Source organism: Centruroides vittatus, unplaced genomic scaffold (assembly GCF_030686945.1).
Source record: "Centruroides vittatus isolate TY-2023 unplaced genomic scaffold, ASM3068694v2 contig_882, whole genome shotgun sequence".
Lineage (NCBI taxonomy): Eukaryota > Metazoa > Arthropoda > Arachnida > Scorpiones > Buthidae > Centruroides > Centruroides vittatus.
This window is the reverse complement of record NW_027122574.1, coordinates 4,540,062-4,556,911: the sequence shown is the minus strand read 5'-3', so window position 1 is coordinate 4,556,911 and position 16,850 is coordinate 4,540,062. Positions and strand designations below refer to the sequence as shown.

Sequence of the window (16,850 nt, the reverse complement as noted above, 5' to 3'; positions counted from 1 at the left end):
TTGGAAAGATTAAGTTTTTGTCAATTATGTGTCATAAACTTATGTCTTACGTTTAAGTTTCGTAAAGATCATTTTATGTCACACTTATCAGTACTAAGGTGCGCATGAGCATCGGAAATAAACAATATTGCGCCAACAAAACCATTTGTGTTTGTGGCAAAGACCGACAGAAAATGGTTTGGGGAGTGCAGCTGCATCAATGGAGCAGCATGTGTTCACAGGCTGTCCAAACAAACAAACATTTTGTTCGTTGCATGTTACGTTGTGCGGAGATCTTGTCTGTTGCTGCCTTAGAAAGCTAGCGACTAGCGAGAGTAACCACATTGGTTTGTATCGTTCTGTTGCTAGCGGTGGGGCTGGGGTTCATTTTGGTTACGACAGTATTATATAATAAAAAAAAAATTACATAAATAAAGTGACACTAAAGGCAAATTCAGAAGAAAAGTAATACAAGTTAGCATTATTATTATTTAGAAAGAGATTGAAGGATTGAAATAATTGTTAAAATATAGTCTGTCATAGGTACTTGTCACAGGTAGCAAAAATCTCAACAGAGAACAAACAGTTAGAAATATTTCATTATTTTGAAACAAACTATGTTCCATATAATAATGCATTAAAAATTGTGGAATACAAGCTGTCCTTACCAGGAACTAGTGCCGCACGCATTTGTTCTACTGTAAATAAAGTGTGGACATCTGGTAAATCACAATTGAGTGTTGGACTTTGAAAGCCATATTATATGTGAAATATAATTTAACAAATTCTTGAGAAAAATTTCATGACATTTTGAACAACGACAGCAATCTACTAAAAAAATTCACTCAACTGAGAAATATGCTAAAGAATAAATGGTTTTTAAAGATTTATAAGAGGATATACTGGTATATTTATTATATTTGTAAATTTTACATATGTTGAAATTTAAAAAAATATAATACAATACAAATTTTGCATTTTTTGATAACAAAATGTTGTTGCTTAGAACAATTTTTTTTCAACAAGACAACTACTCTGCCCTGTCAATTTTGTCCCGCTTCATCAATGTTAAAATTTGGTCACCTTATAAAAAGGCCCTCTTAGTGCTCATAGGGCAAAAAGAGACAAAACTTTAAAAAAGGAATTTTAATATGTATATTTATTTAAATTTTATTTGAGGATGATAATAATTAATGAAGACTTATCAAAATTGTTATTTTTCTGTTTTCCCTATATTTTTAATGTTCTATAAATTATATACATAAATACATTCTTATATTATTTGTATTAATATTCAATATATATAGGTTATGATCTAAAATTATCATTTTGGTAGTTGAAATGATGATTTAGCAAAATTTGCATTCTAGAAAATTCATGATCATGTTTGGTATCAACTGATTTTACAAACAAATAAATCAGACAACTGTCAACTGAACAAAGCAGTTACTTGATATATTTATCGACATTGTGCCAAGTTTACAAAACTTGGCACATTGTCGACAAATATATAATGTAGTAATTACATAACTAATTATACAAAATGTAACTGATTTTTATAATCTTTAGATAAATCTTATTTCTACTGCTAGTTTATTTGGATAAAGATTTTACCCAGAATATTTTATATGAATTTTAGATTTAGGATGTTTGTTTATTGTAGTTATATAATAATCTCTTGGTTTATGCAAGTAATTAGTTCCAGAAAAACAGTATGTAAATGGAATCATGGAAAACTGTTTAAAATAAGGATCTGTTCCAAATTCTCAACTACAGTATTTTACTCTTACTGTGGTAGAAAAGTTTTAACTAAAGTTTTTTTTTAAATACAACCTCTATATAAAAGATTACTGATGATAAATAATAGTTACATAGTCTTTTTTTTAATTATTTCCCTAAAGTTGATCACTTTAATTCAATTGAAAAAGTTTTGAATTTTAAGTTAATTCACATAAAATGTAAATGGAGGGATTACTGCATAAATTTCACTTTAGAATAATCTGAAAACTTATTGATTTTTATATGTTTAAATACCAGTTAAACAGATTTGGTGATTTAAAACATATCCAGTCTCATCCTTTAAATTTATTATTTGTTTCTGTGCACTAAACCAATGTATTCTATTGGATAGTTTCCAACAGAATTGTTATAAACTATAAATGTATAAAATAATTCTGTTGGAAACTATCCAGCAATACTGTTTGATAAAGAAAATATTGTGAAGGTTTTTTTTTATTTTGTTGAACTAAAAATACAGTTTGATTTTTAAAGGTTTCTATTCATATTGAATCCATAAATGAAAGGCATCGAATCCATTTTATATGTTTCTTTGTATACTAAGAATTATTTTTGCTGGCTCTCCCTTTGAACAAAGGAATCAATTGTAATGAAATGTAATACTTAAAAATTTGTTTCCAATTTTTTAAATTTATTGACAAAATTTATATTAAAAAAATGAACAGGTGAAATTTTTTTAGGTGAACTTTTTCTTTTATTTTTTTCGTCACATCGGATATAGGCTCTAGGAGTACGATTTTTTGAAATTTTTTAGTTTTAATATTATTTTAGTATTATTATTATTATTTTAATAATAGTGAACATTAAAATGAAAACTGTTTCAAAAATGTTTGAAGTATTATTTTTTATAGAATGGGATAAGTTAAAATTTAAAATAATACACTAAAAAGAATTTCTGATTTTTATTTTTATTTTCTTTTATAATTAGAGTAACTATTGTCCTATAAGTTAAATTTAATTCATGAGATATAGATTTAGCTTTAATGTATTAGAGCTGAAAAGTGATAAGATAGAATATATGAAACTGTTTGTTCTATCCCAATATTAGACAGTTATTAACATACGCAACTACCAATTAATGTTTTCATCTGTTGATAACAGACATCTTCAGGTATATAATGCAGAACAAAACAGCTACATTAAAATCACTTGTTGCCATTTTGTTCTGCATCATATGCCCGAAGATGTCTGTTATAAACAGATGAAAATGTTAGTAAATATTCATTAATTTCAAGTGTGCTGGTATTTGTAGGGTAGATGTACCAGTTTTGGCCAGTGTAGTACCAGTTCTGGCCAGAAAACAAATTTAACTTAAAAATATAATCACAAATGAAACAAACTTTTATTGTTAACTATGTGAACAGTTAACAATAAAAGTTTGTTTCATTGGACAGATTTGAATATGTGGTTATTATATTTTTAAGTTAAATTTGTTTTCTGGCCAGAACTGGTACGCTGGCCAAAACTGGTACATCTACCCTATGTCGTATATGTATGAAACTATTGTTGAAATACTAAATTTTTAAAGAATTAATGAAATATAATTTGGATAGAATGCTTACACAGACACACCATACAGTTATTTAGATTAAGTATAATTATTCAGTTTTTTAATTATTGTAAATTATTAAATTATTGGATTTATAAAAAATAGCAGTTTATATGTAATATCAAATATTATTAATAAGTAATAAACTTAAACTTAAAAATCCAATGTTGTTTGAAATTATCAGATGTAGAATACTTTATGCAGTATTTATTTATGAATAGTTTGAGAATTTCTATCTTTAAAGTTTTCTTAAAACTTGTTTAATGCAGAAGGACAGTAAGGACAGTATGTCTTCATCTAGATTAATGTAACCTTAATGAAAACTCGCCTATGCTGATGACTGAAATTACTAATTACAGATTGGCAGAGTTTCAGATTCATTTGGGAAATTGCCATTTAAGTCAGACATGAATGAAAAATGAAGGATTTTGAGATTAATTAATTAAATTCTTGAAGATGAATAGATACATTTAAAGCTTGATTTATTAAATAATGTTCAAACAATGTTCCACAACAATAATTAATATATTTTATTTTAATATTGTAAAGTACTTTTCCTTTCTCTAACATTGGAAGCTTCGTCTGTAAATAGAATACAATTAAAATTACAAACTATTTACTATGAAGCTTCCAATATTAGAGAAGACAAAAGTACTTTAATAAATTTTGTTGTAGTATTTGTATTGTTGATTTTGTGAAATTTCTTATTATTCTTATTTTTTGTGTTTTAAAACACACAAAAAATGATTTACTAATCTAATTTATCTAGATTTTGTTTCCTAACAAATTATATTAATGTATTGATATTTGTTTTACACATAAACATTATTTATTTTTATCAATACAGTTGATTAAGATTATTCACTTTAAATTGTTATAAAATAGCTTCTTTTTAATATTTCTAAATTCTATTGAATAAATAATATATTGCAATTTTGTAATATATTATTTATTCAATAGAATACATACACATGATTATTCAATGTGATACATACACATGATTATTCAATGTGATACATACACCTTCTACAAAATAGATGTTGTCGCATTATATCCTTCTGTACTGCATTTTGAGGCAGTGATGCATGCCAACACCTTGTTTATCAAGGAGGACTTCACTGTGCAGCAGGTTTTAGAGATTTGGGAAGCCTTACTCATCATCACAACACAATTACTTCCACTTCAATGGGAGGATATACCTGCAAAAACAGGGTGTACCAATGGGCTCACTGCTGTCTGTTATATTAGTCCTGCAAGCCAGGGCCAATAGCATTCTGCAAGAAATCTCAACGTAGTGCTGCAAGATGAAACTAAAAATCAACTACGAGAAATGTAGCTGTGTTGTCTTCCCTAGAGCTGCTCCCCTACATAAGGGGCCCACCATCAGATTAGATGGACACCGAATCAAGAAAAGCGATACAGTCAAGTATTTAGGAGTGCTTTTGGACAACAAGCTAACATGGAAACCCCATGTCTACTACACTTACGAAAAGGCAGTCAAGGTCATGCACTCTCTGGCCTCTATAGCCCGTAATCATTGGGGGTACGGCAGTGTTGCATGTCGTCTTCTATACATTGCGGTCCTTGAGCCTATCCTGACCTATGGTTCGGAGGTCTGGGGAACTTCAATCACCAAGGTTCACATCAGGAGGAAGCTCCTTTCAGTTCAGAGGCTTGCCCTCATTATGATAACCAAAGCCTACAAGACCGCCCCGACCGATGCACTCCTGGCAATTGCTAACCTAATCCCAATTGACATTGTCATCAAAGAGAAAGTTTGGTTGTTTCATCAACTTCAGCTGGCCACTGGCACTATTACCACTGATCGCTTTAACAATGTCATTAGTCAAATTGATGTAGGTCCAGCTGCTACATGCATTTCTGAGCACCTGTCTAAGTACAAGCTGGACTACAACCCTCAGTATTCTGTATACCATCCAAGCACCACTATTGATGAACTATTCACTCTAGAGGGTGACAATACTCTAACGGCCTCTGTATCTATACAGATGGATCGAAATCTGACGTGGGGGTGGGGTGCTCCGTCGTCGTAGCAAACAACAACATGTACATCCACCAGGCTCGGTTTAGGCTGGCCAGTCACTGCACTGTCAACCAAGCCGAGTCTCTGGCCATCAACAAGGCTTTACTTTGGATCACGGAAAACAAGAAGGTTCATAATATCACTAGGGTTACGATCCTAAGTGACAGCCGTGTTGCTCTGTTGCAACTTAAGAAACTTAATACAAAACTGTCAATAATTCAAGATAGTGTCAGCCTTCTGCTCACACTACGGCACAGTATATGCATCAGGTTTTCTTGGGTGAGGGGACACTCTGGCGTTCGGGGCAACGATAGGGCTGACCTTTTGGCCCGCTCGGCGCCTGTCTGGATACAGAGACATTCCTACAGTCACACCCCGGTGGCATGGCTAAAGGAAAGCATTCGCAATCACTCATGGAAGTGCTGGCAAGGAAGATGGGACAACAGCTCTACGGGCAGGATTACTTACAACTTCATCCTCGATGTTCTTCAAAGGAGCCACTGCAAGCATCTTGTCCCCACATTTCAGGTAACTCAACTTCTCACCGGGCATGGCAACTTCCGCAGTTACCTCAATAGGTTCCTGCGGAAGACCGACGGCAAGTGCCCATGCTCCCTCCACGAAGATGAAGATGCAGGACGTGTCATCTGGCACTGCCCTGCGTACAACGCACAGCGGAAGGTACTCATAAGCAAGATCCAAAAAGAGAATGAACTATGGCTATGCCGCAGTAAGACTCTGATAAACAACAGCAACATCTTCAAAGCCCTGAGACTTTTGCCCTGGATATAAAAATCCTTGACTGAGCATCCTTGTGGGTGCACCAGCTGTACCTCTGTGTGGGCTTCTTTTTATGTGCAAGGTCTTAGTATCGGTATACTTATCATAGTGTAGCGTCGTTTCCACAGTCAAATATGCTCTACTGTTATCATCACTGTAAAAATACTTTGTCTTCCCTGGTAGCGCATTCTTCGTGCTTTCTATGCACTCATTCCAAACTGTATGTTTCCATCTGACTTTATAGGTCAGATGTTGTTTCTCAGGTGTAACAAGTAACCTGTTAAGTGCACCAAACTATGTGTATATACTGTATTGCTACATGTCAGCTGCAGTTTTAAGGACAATATTGTCATATCGCAGTTGTTATGTTTTTTATTGTGTCATTTTACCTAATGTAACCGTTTAAAGGTTTCCAATCCTTATATTACTACCGTGAATGGTATCTGCAAAATGCATTATCCAAATTTTAGTTGAAATAACATGCTTGTATTATGTACGCGTACTGCTAAATTAGTTCTCAATTGTCGCGCCACAGGATTTTGTAACACTGTTAATGTATGTTCATCTTTGTAAATATTTATGTACTTTGTAATCATTCCTATTAATTGCAATGCAGGCGCCCATGGATTTCTCAACAACTTTCAACTATCCTATCTCACTTCTTTTCACCTTCACCTTACCCCCCCTTCTTAAACAAACTTTACTTCTTCTTTCCTTTTCCGGTTCCGGGGCTATACCTACGAGTGCGGCCCGTCACCACCTCCTCCTGTCTGTTATATTAGCAGAATTAGTCATGAGATATCTTGAACGCAGGGCTTTTAGATTCCCTCTCACAATTGCTTATCCCATAATATACTTGAGGTACATGGAAGACATTCTTCTGGTGTGGCAGGATACAGAGGACTCCTTTCTGATGCTAGAATGTCACCTGATGAATGTATACTCCTCTATCAGCTTCACTTGGGAAAAAGAGTTTGAGGGAAAAATTGCATTTTTAGATTTGGACGTCTCCAAGACCCAGGGAGGTTTGGCATTCTCCGTATACCACAAATTAGGTAGCGTTCCCCCAATTATCCCTGCCATGGTCTTTCAGCTGCAACAGTTTAACACGGCCATAGCCCCTTTAATCCGAAGAGCCTTTTTTGTGCCTTCCACACAACATTTTACCAACTCTGAATGGGGGATCATCTGCACAGTGGTGTGTGTGACAGGATATGGCTCCACCAAATACAGCCATATCCTAAACAGAGTTAAAAGATCCCTTTCCCCAGCTATTACCTTACATAGCTCGAGAGACTGGACAGTAGTCTACCCTTCTCTGCCGTTTTGTGGTCGCTTCACGGCCCGGATTTGCCGTACTTTTAGGCAAAATGCCTTGCTTTTAACCATCACCTCACACCCTACTTTGAGGAGGCTTTTATGTAATGACAGGGATGCAGTTTCGATCCTAGAAAAGTCAGGCGTATATTCTATTTCCATGGAAAACTCAATGTCTGGGGCACACACCCACTATATAGGGGCGACCACCAGGATGCTATCCAGCCGCATATCAGAACACCAACATTCCGTCACAGGGGGCAGCTGTGACACCAAACTATCCAAGATGGTTGTACACCACCACATCCCACTTTAGGACCGTGTGGTGATGTTCAGGTGCTGTGAGGAACGGAATTTGGTGTACATTTGGGAGGCTCTCTTCACCAGTTGCCCGGGATTTGGATCAGTCTATACAAACAGTTATAGAAATGGAGCTAATGCAAGTATTTTATCTTTGCCTTCTCTGTGCCATGAATGACAATGTTTTAATATTTTTAAACCTTTTTTGTTAAAAACGTCTTATTGCCATTCCTGTTTTCTGCAGTGTAAGATGCATGTGTGGCAATGTTACACGAATTTAATTTAATACTCTGTTTTGTGTTATATTCTAAATGGCTAATGCCGTTCTTGATCTCTGTGCAGTAAGGCGCATGCACAATGATGTTATACGTATTTTAATTCTAATTCTTTATTTTTAAACTTGTTATGTTCTAAGCGGCTAATGCCATTTTTGTTCCAATTTTTAAAAAATCTGTTCGAAAAGTCTATTTTATTTTGATTCTGTCTGAAGACGATATTTATAAATACGTCAAAAGCGTTTGCAGGTTATTAAAATGTTTTTTAAAATATGTTCTTTAATGCCTTTTTATGTGAATTTTTCTCTTGAATCAGTAAAATTGTTGGCGTGACGTCACATCTACTCTGTTTTTAAGTTACTTAATAAAATATATTATTTATATATATTATAAAAGAAAAATTCTATCCTATCTAAAATATTACTTAAATTTATATATAATTTTTTTATTTTCAGGTTTCATTTCCTTTTTGTAATATTTTCTTCTAATATTTTTTATGACATCTCTAGTCATCTGTATCAAGAATGTTACCAAAGATTACAAGTATTATATTTACTAATTTTTACAGTGGCTAATCTAGTCTGTTAGTTGCAATATGAATCTTACCGATTCTGTAGTCAAGTTATATTTTTTGCTTTTAAGACTTCATTGAAAGTGTTACCTCAGAAATATAACAGCATAATTAAAGTCATTGATTAATCATGTTGATCAAAGAATATCGTATTCCTTTACCACTAACCGTGGAAGAATACCGGATTGCTCAACTGTATATGATAGCTGTAAGTAAAATTATTCTGTAAATAATTTCAAAATCCTATGTTTTATATATTAATTAGGTAATAATTTTAAAAATTTTCAGAAAAAAAGCAGGGAAGAATCAAAAGGAGCTGGTAGCGGAGTTGAAATTCTAGTAAATGAACCATATACTGATGGTCCTGGTGGAAGTGGTCAGTACACTCACAAATTTTATCATATTGGCAGTCATCTTCCTGGTGAGTATATTATGTTTTAAATTTGAGAGATTTTATAATAACTTTGAAAATACAATTTGCTTTAATTTTATAAAATAATTTAATCCATAATTGGATAACTTGAATTTAGTAGATTGTGTTTTTATTTCTCATAGATATTAACATTGCATTGCATGCATTACATATATTAATATAAAATTTTAAGATACAGACATCGCTATTGATCTGTATATGTATATATTAGGGACTTTTCTTAGAGGATCCAACAAATTTGATGTTGGAACCTCAAAGAAAAGGTTCATGTCAAATGTATATTGTATTTGTGATTTTTAATATCATGTTGGTTTTTAAGTTGTTAATCATCTGTCTGTTGTTGGAATATTAAAAAGGATTTGAATTGACCCAGAATTATTTGTATGGTCAAAACTATTTCAATAAGATGTTTACAGTTTCTTGAAGTTTCTGGATTTTTCTGTGAGATCCTTATAAAAGTATGGCTATAAGTTCTCCCACCAATAGGAAAAATAGCTTTATGGAGGTGTATTATCAAATTTTCCTTAATATATCATATTTGTGGAAGTAGTGTTACTTTGGTTCTTTGCAGTAGAATGTATTTTGAGGAAGGTTTTTTTCTAAGTGAAGATCTTGTCTGAGAATTACCATAGTCTGCAAAAGTCAGAGGAAATGACATACATTTCTATTGTCAGTATCATCTATAACCTCAACAGCAGAATAGGAAAGAAATTTGGATAACCTGCTGTCCTAAAAAATTGTGATGGATGTTTGTTGTGGAAAGCAAAAACAATGATTGGATAAATTCATCTTAAGTCATTGCTGTCATGAATCCTTGGATCTAAATATATCTTATCATACAATCCACTGGGTTTGCAACAGGGAATTTTAGCTAAAGTATTGAATGAACTGTCTGACTACAAGGCATAAGCAAGAGTTTGCCTGGCACCATCTCTCTCTGGATGCTGATTTTAATATAGTAATTTTTTCAGATGAAAGAGAAAAATGTTTGTTGGGATATCCCAGACAACTTGTACTCACATGTGCTTAGATATGTTCATACTGTACTCAACCATCATGCAATGCATCAGCAATATGAGGAAGTGCTACAATTCTAAGGGTATCCATTTCAGTGGGAGACCTCAAAAGTTAAGGATTGAGTGCGAACATCTAGAGGATCTTTAGCACATCTTTCTCTTATGGGTTAAGTACTAGTTTGGCTGTAAAAAGTGGATATAGTGGCAAAATAATGCATCAATACATAAAGTTAGATGAATCATTTGGTTTTCCATGCCAATATGAATATATTGCTTGCAAGAAGTCTATCATGGAAAATTTTTGGCATTTTTTGAAGAGCAGATATACCAAGATCAATAGTACAACTATGAGGAATTTATTGATGTCATTAATCAGGCTGCTACAACAAAGTTGTGATCAAGAATCAGTATAAATTCATACCAAAATGATTTCTTGAAGTAATGGAGAAGCAGGGGAAATAATAGTGAAAAACTAGACCTACATTTATTCTTTGGTCCAATGTGTGCCTAATTCTTTGGTGGTAACCAATGAATTAGGCACTGTTATACAAGCACTATTAGGCACTATTATACAAGCATTATGTCCAAGTCTTAAGTTTAATAAAAACTGTATAACAGAAACCGAAACCTGCAGTCTGTTATTTCATATAACTATACCTCAAATTTCCTTACTAGCCTTATGAGAGTGAGATATTGTGTGTTCCAGATCAGTGTGTCAAAGGATAGAAAACATTTTGGTTGGGGGTTTATCTTCTTCTTTCAATGGGAAGAAGATGTATTATCCTAAAATCTCTGATTGGATAATATCATCTAAGAATATTTCAGTTTTTACCAATTTTGAAATAGTCACCCATCCTTTTGTTATGTTCAGACTGGTGTTTCTTTTTTTGAAAGAATTATTCCCTATTATTTGGGGCCTCTGGACTTATCTCCTTAAAGAGCTGTCATCCATTTTTCTAAGTGCATTTTCCATTGGACTCCTTCAACCTTTCTCCATGAGAATTTATAGCATAATACCAATGTGGAACTCTTCATTATTATGATTTTATCAACATGGGACATAAAATTAAGTTTAAGAGGTATTGTGATGTCAATCATGTAAATTGTAACTTGTGAACTCATTCTCTGTTAGTATATTACAATATGAGCATGTTCATTTTTGTTAAATAAAACATCTTTCTATAAAGTTAATTATGTTGAGTGACTTCTTCCAACTGAATCTCATTCCTTTCTCTATTCTCTGATCCCCAGCTACATAAGAGGCTGCTTATTCATAAATTCAAATAGTGAATATAAATGATTATATTTAGAAATTTCTGACAATAAGTAGATTATGCTTATTGTCAAAAAAGCCCATTGAAACTCCACAACTGGTAACAGAAGGACCCCAAAACCAAATCCCATATTAATGCTGAAATTCATAAAGATTTAAATAAAGCTTTAATGAATTTATAAGCAACAAAATGATATTCTATGAATGTGAATAAATAGTGATATACAGTGGTGCCTCATATAACGTATGCCTCGAATAACGGATGCTGCAAACAACGGACTTTCTGTTTGGCCATTACGTGACTCGAGCAATGGACTGGCTGTGAACAACGGACTTTCTGGCATAATTGGTGACTACTCCATGGGTGCGTTCTTTAATAGTGGTCGCTCTGAGTCTCCGCTACTATGGGAGTGCGCTGCTGTTCGTAGGCATTTAGGAACGACGGTGAAAGAAAGATGGCGGCACCCGCACTATTGATAGTATCGTGATGGAGGAATCTATAGTTCTAAAATATGAGCTTTAAAAGGCAAAGGGTTCCAATTGTAAAATTTAACCATAAAATGGATTATTTGTTGAAAGAGCATTCAAAATAGCCTCGAAAAAAAATTCGTAAAAACACTTACATCACCGCATGCGCTAACTCGCGCTTTCACAATTTATAAATTCTCATTCATAAAACCACATAATAGACCTGGAAACGAAACTATCTGAGCCATGGAGGACGCCATGTTGCTTTCCACCGTAAACTACTGCTACAAGCGGGCATTTTTGCCGTTCCACTGCGTGCACTCACACCGGAATTTAGGAACGCGTTCCGCAAGAATTTTTAAATGAGTGCCGCTCACGCAGAGTTACGCGGAGGAATAAAAGAACACGCCCCGTGTTCATTTTTTTAATGATACAGTATGGTTATTTTATATTGTGGAATGAATTAAATGTTTTAACATGTATTTCTATGGGAAAATGCATTTCGTATAACGGACGTTTCACTTAATGGACGTTCATCTGGAACGGATTAAGTATGTTATATGAGGCACCACTGTAATATGTATAAACACTACACATATAACCAATATTTAGCAAGAAAAACTACAAGAAAGCAAATGTTTTCATCCTAAAAAACAACACCTCAAAGAACATGGGATTTCCATCATGAAAGGGCTTGACAACACTACATTAGTAACCTTCACCTCTGACCCCAACATAATGTACGTTTCAATCAAACACACCTCCTACATAACACCTCCTACAAAGAATAGCTTAGATATTTAGAACAATTAAAAATTTATAAAGTTACAAGAAAAAATGCAGCTATCACCTTTAGAGAAGTAGACTCCTTCTCCCCACATGAAAGTTAATCTGCAAAGTTTAGTCTTACAACCCTCTTCCCATCACCCTCTTTTAACATATGGATGGCAATTACCTGTTCCAAGTATCTTTTCTGTTTGAACTGTTTGATTTAACAGCTGCATTTGAACTGCAAAGAACTGTTAGCCTGATGATTCCTGTTCAACATGGATGAAGATGTTTTTCTTGCTGGATATTGGTTGTGTGTAGTTTATTTACTTACACCCAGTTTCAGTAGTTGAATAATAAGGTATGATATATGAATATAGATGTAATTAATAATAATTTATTTTGCATACAAATTAATGATAAAAGTTTTTAAATATTTGTTTCAAATAGATTATTTTATAAATACATTTTAGGTTGGTTCAAATCTCTCTTACCAAAGTCAGCATTAACAGTAGAAGAAGAAGCTTGGAATGCTTATCCTTTTACAAAAACGCGTTACACTTGTCCATTTGTTGAGAAATTTTACTTAGAAATTGAAACAAAATATTTCAATGATGATGGCAGTCAAGAAAATGTTTTTCAGTTATCTGGAAATGATCTAAAAAGTAGGATTGTTGGTAAGTAACTTATTTTTACTGAGTATGCATATAACTATATATACATAATATACACTCTTAATAGTTATTTGTTGAAATTTTCAAAAACACAAAAAATTTTATATTATTTTTTATTAAAAATTAATTATATTTTTATATTAAACGGTTAAAATTGAAGATAGTCTCTTGAAACAGTTACCTTTTATTCACTTTTATATTCTGGAATACATTCCACAATTAACTGACTTTCCTTTAGGTCAGGTTGTCATGGAATGTATTGGTTGTGACCATCTTTTGGATAAAGATTGTTATTTTAATGAAAAGGATAATTTTTTAAAAATAATATTTTGCGACAAATTAGTCTCTTATTTAATCTGAAAACAGAGGACATCAAATTAACTTGTAAAATTATCAGTAATACATTTTTTTAAATTTTTGTTTACTTTAGCATATCGTAAAGTAAATAAAAATTGTAAAAAATATATTTATTTTGGAATTGTATCATAGAAATTTTTAAATATGTTTATTATATATAATGTTACTCTTCTGTTTTCATTATTATTTAGGTTCAGCAATCATTTAATGTGTTTTATGAATCTTAGTTGGGCTGCTGTGAATTGTGATGGCAAGGAAGAATCTTTGTTAGTATACAAAAAATATGAGAATTATATGAAGTTAACAGGATCTGAGGTGCATTGCAGGTTTCCAATGTACAGCTTCTTTAATTACTCCAGAATCCTATTTGGGTAAAAAGCAGCTCCCAGCTGAGATTCATAAAACAACTTGTATCTCTGTAAATCTTGCCAAATCCTTTATATTTTTGCTGTTGGAAATTGCATAAATTGATTTCTTATAACTTATAATTAATAATTAATTATATAATTATAATATAATTTTCTTAACTTAAAACACTATAACAATTTGTTTTTATTGATGTAAATGAATATTTAGATTATGTCAATTATTTCCTGGCTATATTAATTTAAAGTAATTAACAGGATCCTTGTTAAGATGTTATCATTTTTATGTTTATTTAGTTTAATGGTTTAAAAAAATAAACTTTTTCAATTTGTATTATTTTCAAATTTAGAGAACTAAAAACAATGCATTCCCCTTTAATGGGAGTGTGATCCCTATTATTATAAATAAACAATTTGATTTGATAATTATATTTTGAAATAATAAAGTTTCATTCCATTGTTTCCCTTATAAAAAAATTCAATGACAAGTAAAAATCAAATTAATATATATGTATTTTTTTTACTGTATATTTTTATTCAATATCAAACATATATGACATAATCAAATGGAAACATCTGTTATATTACTAAAGATAACAGTGTGGGAGAGAGATCTGCTATCCTGCAGATATTTTATTATTAATAATTACATGAAGGCATCTGTTATATTATGTGATATAAATATAATATACTAAATGCTAAAATATCTATAAGTTAAAAAAATATTTGAATTTGATTTTTACTTTCATTATATTTTACATTTTAAGATGAAAATAATGAAATTTTATTTTACTGTTTTCATTAGAAAAATTGAATGAAATAATAAAGTAAAACTTGATTATTTTATAATATGATATTAAAATTCCTTTTTCCAAATTCAAAATGTATAAATTAAGAAGTACTGTATATGAAATAAAAATAGAAAACTGATCAAGAAACATAAATGTAGAGATGTATATTTTTTGTTTTCTTGTCTAAGATAATGGTTCTTTTCATATTATTAAATCATTTGGCTATCTAACTAAAATTGTTCTTGAAAATTGCAAAATTATTTTTAAATTTTAAAAATTTGTAAAATATGCTAATTTATCAAGTTATTTACTATGATTGAGAGAGATAAGACAAATTATCAAAGATATATTTGCATGTGTGGAAATATGGATATATATGTTTGTGTATAAGGTCTGCAAATTTGCAATGTGATGATTTAAATTTATTTGATCATATTTGAAATGCAGTATGCATTTCTTAAAACTTGGTTTATAAGATTTACATCAAGAATTTTAAGTGTTCTAATAATGAAGGGAAAAAACAAGAAAGAAAGAAAAACTTTTGTGAAAAATGTCATTCTTTTGTATAATTAGTTATGCAGTACTGACTTCAAATAATTTTTAATTTATAAAAATAAAATTGTGATTTTGTAACATCATTCATCAAATACATTTTTAAAAACTCTAGTGATAAGATTTTATTAAATTTTTTTCATTGTCAGTATTTATAATAGTTTTACTTTTTCAAACAGATATTATTGATGTAGTGAAAGACCAGTTATATGGTTCGGACTATAAAAGAGAAGAAGATCCCAAATGCTATGTTTCGGCAAGTACTGGTCGGGGACCTTTGTCTGATAATTGGTTAGAAGAGTATTCTCAGGATTGTGTAAATAATTCTTCAAGTAATAAGGCAATTATGTGTGCTTATAAACTTTGTCGTGTTGAATTTAAATATTGGGGAATGCAAAGTAAAATTGAAAAATTTATTCATGATATTGGTAAGAAATAATTTCTGTTGTGTAAAAGTTCTCACACTTAGATGTCTCTGTTCTAGTTACTCACATTCAAATAATAATTGAATTGGTTTTGTAAATGAATTTGGAATATTAATAATTTTAGTTTTATATTTGAAACTAGCAGTACCCGCCACGCGTTGCTGTGGCTCAAAATGTATCTATTATAAATGTATAACACTTCCCCTGCGGGGGGAATTTCGAAACATTCCTTTTTAGTGTACATTCTCTTGACATACTCTACTAAAACGCAATCAAAAACACAAAAAACCGCATCTAAAATAGTATAATAGAAGTCGAGTTCTTCAAGATAAGCCTTAATTTTGTCCCTCTCCCAGCAGGGGAGAGAGACAAAATTAAGGCTTACTGTGCGGGGGAATTTTGACATCTATATTATATAAAAACACGTGCGCATTTGAATGCAACATTGTATCAAAATTTCAAAGCAATTGGTGAAGAACTTTCGGAGATTAGCTATTACGAACAAACAAACATGTACATTTTTATTTATATAGATAAAACTTTAAGTTTATGATGAATGTTGATAGTAACTGTTATTAATGCTATTAATTTTTTTAACCCTTTCCCGGCCAGGGTACCGATCTATCGTTACCCTATTCGTTTAGCAAAACGGCCAGGGTACCGATTGATCGTTACCCTGTTAACAATCGATTTTTATAAAATTTATCGACAACAGATGTCAGCACTTGACGGCATCGTCTTGTTTATCGTTCATTCTACATATTTTTGTCCAGGTGGTGTTTTGTCGACTTACAAAATTTTAATTATCGGTTATTTTTTCTTAATTTTTCATTTTCTGATAATTTTTTATTTTATTTTTAGCATATTCATGCAATAATATTACTATAATAAGTTGATTTATGCTATAATAAGTTTATTCAGCTATAATATGTTAATATATCGTAAATATTTAAGTTATGACCTTCAGTTCTGATATTTTATATATTTTTTTTAATTTTTAATTTTTAATTTTTTTTAAATCTAAAATATTAGCAAATGTTACATCTATTGCTATTGGTAATCATATGTTTATTACAAAAATATATAGTCTTGTTTGATATGAAATGAATAAAGTAT

The 16,850-nt window shown here is 31.5% G+C and overlaps 2 protein-coding genes across 2 annotated transcripts in view; both read left to right on the top strand.

Annotated features, from left to right (window-relative positions):
• LOC136983508 (protein retinal degeneration B-like) overlaps positions 1–16,850 on the top strand; it is a 103,757-nt gene that overhangs the window by 18,272 nt on the left and 68,635 nt on the right. Inside the window, 5 exon segments of the mRNA XM_067280263.1 lie at positions 8,497–8,584; positions 8,684–8,820; positions 8,901–9,033; positions 13,044–13,247; positions 15,489–15,737. Of these exon segments, the coding sequence (XP_067136364.1) occupies positions 8,743–8,820; positions 8,901–9,033; positions 13,044–13,247; positions 15,489–15,737 (664 nt within the window). The 5' untranslated portion in view covers positions 8,497–8,584; positions 8,684–8,742.
• On the top strand, positions 5,391–6,161 carry LOC136983497 (uncharacterized). Its single transcript, XM_067280255.1, has one exon. The coding sequence runs from the start codon at positions 5,391–5,393 to the stop codon at positions 6,159–6,161; it is 771 nt and encodes a 256-aa protein (XP_067136356.1).

Bases quoted from the DNA above. Each gene is read 5' to 3' on its own strand.
- LOC136983497 (XM_067280255.1), top strand. From the start codon at position 5,391: ATGTACATCCACCAGGCTCGGTTTAGGCTGGCCAGTCACTGCACTGTC.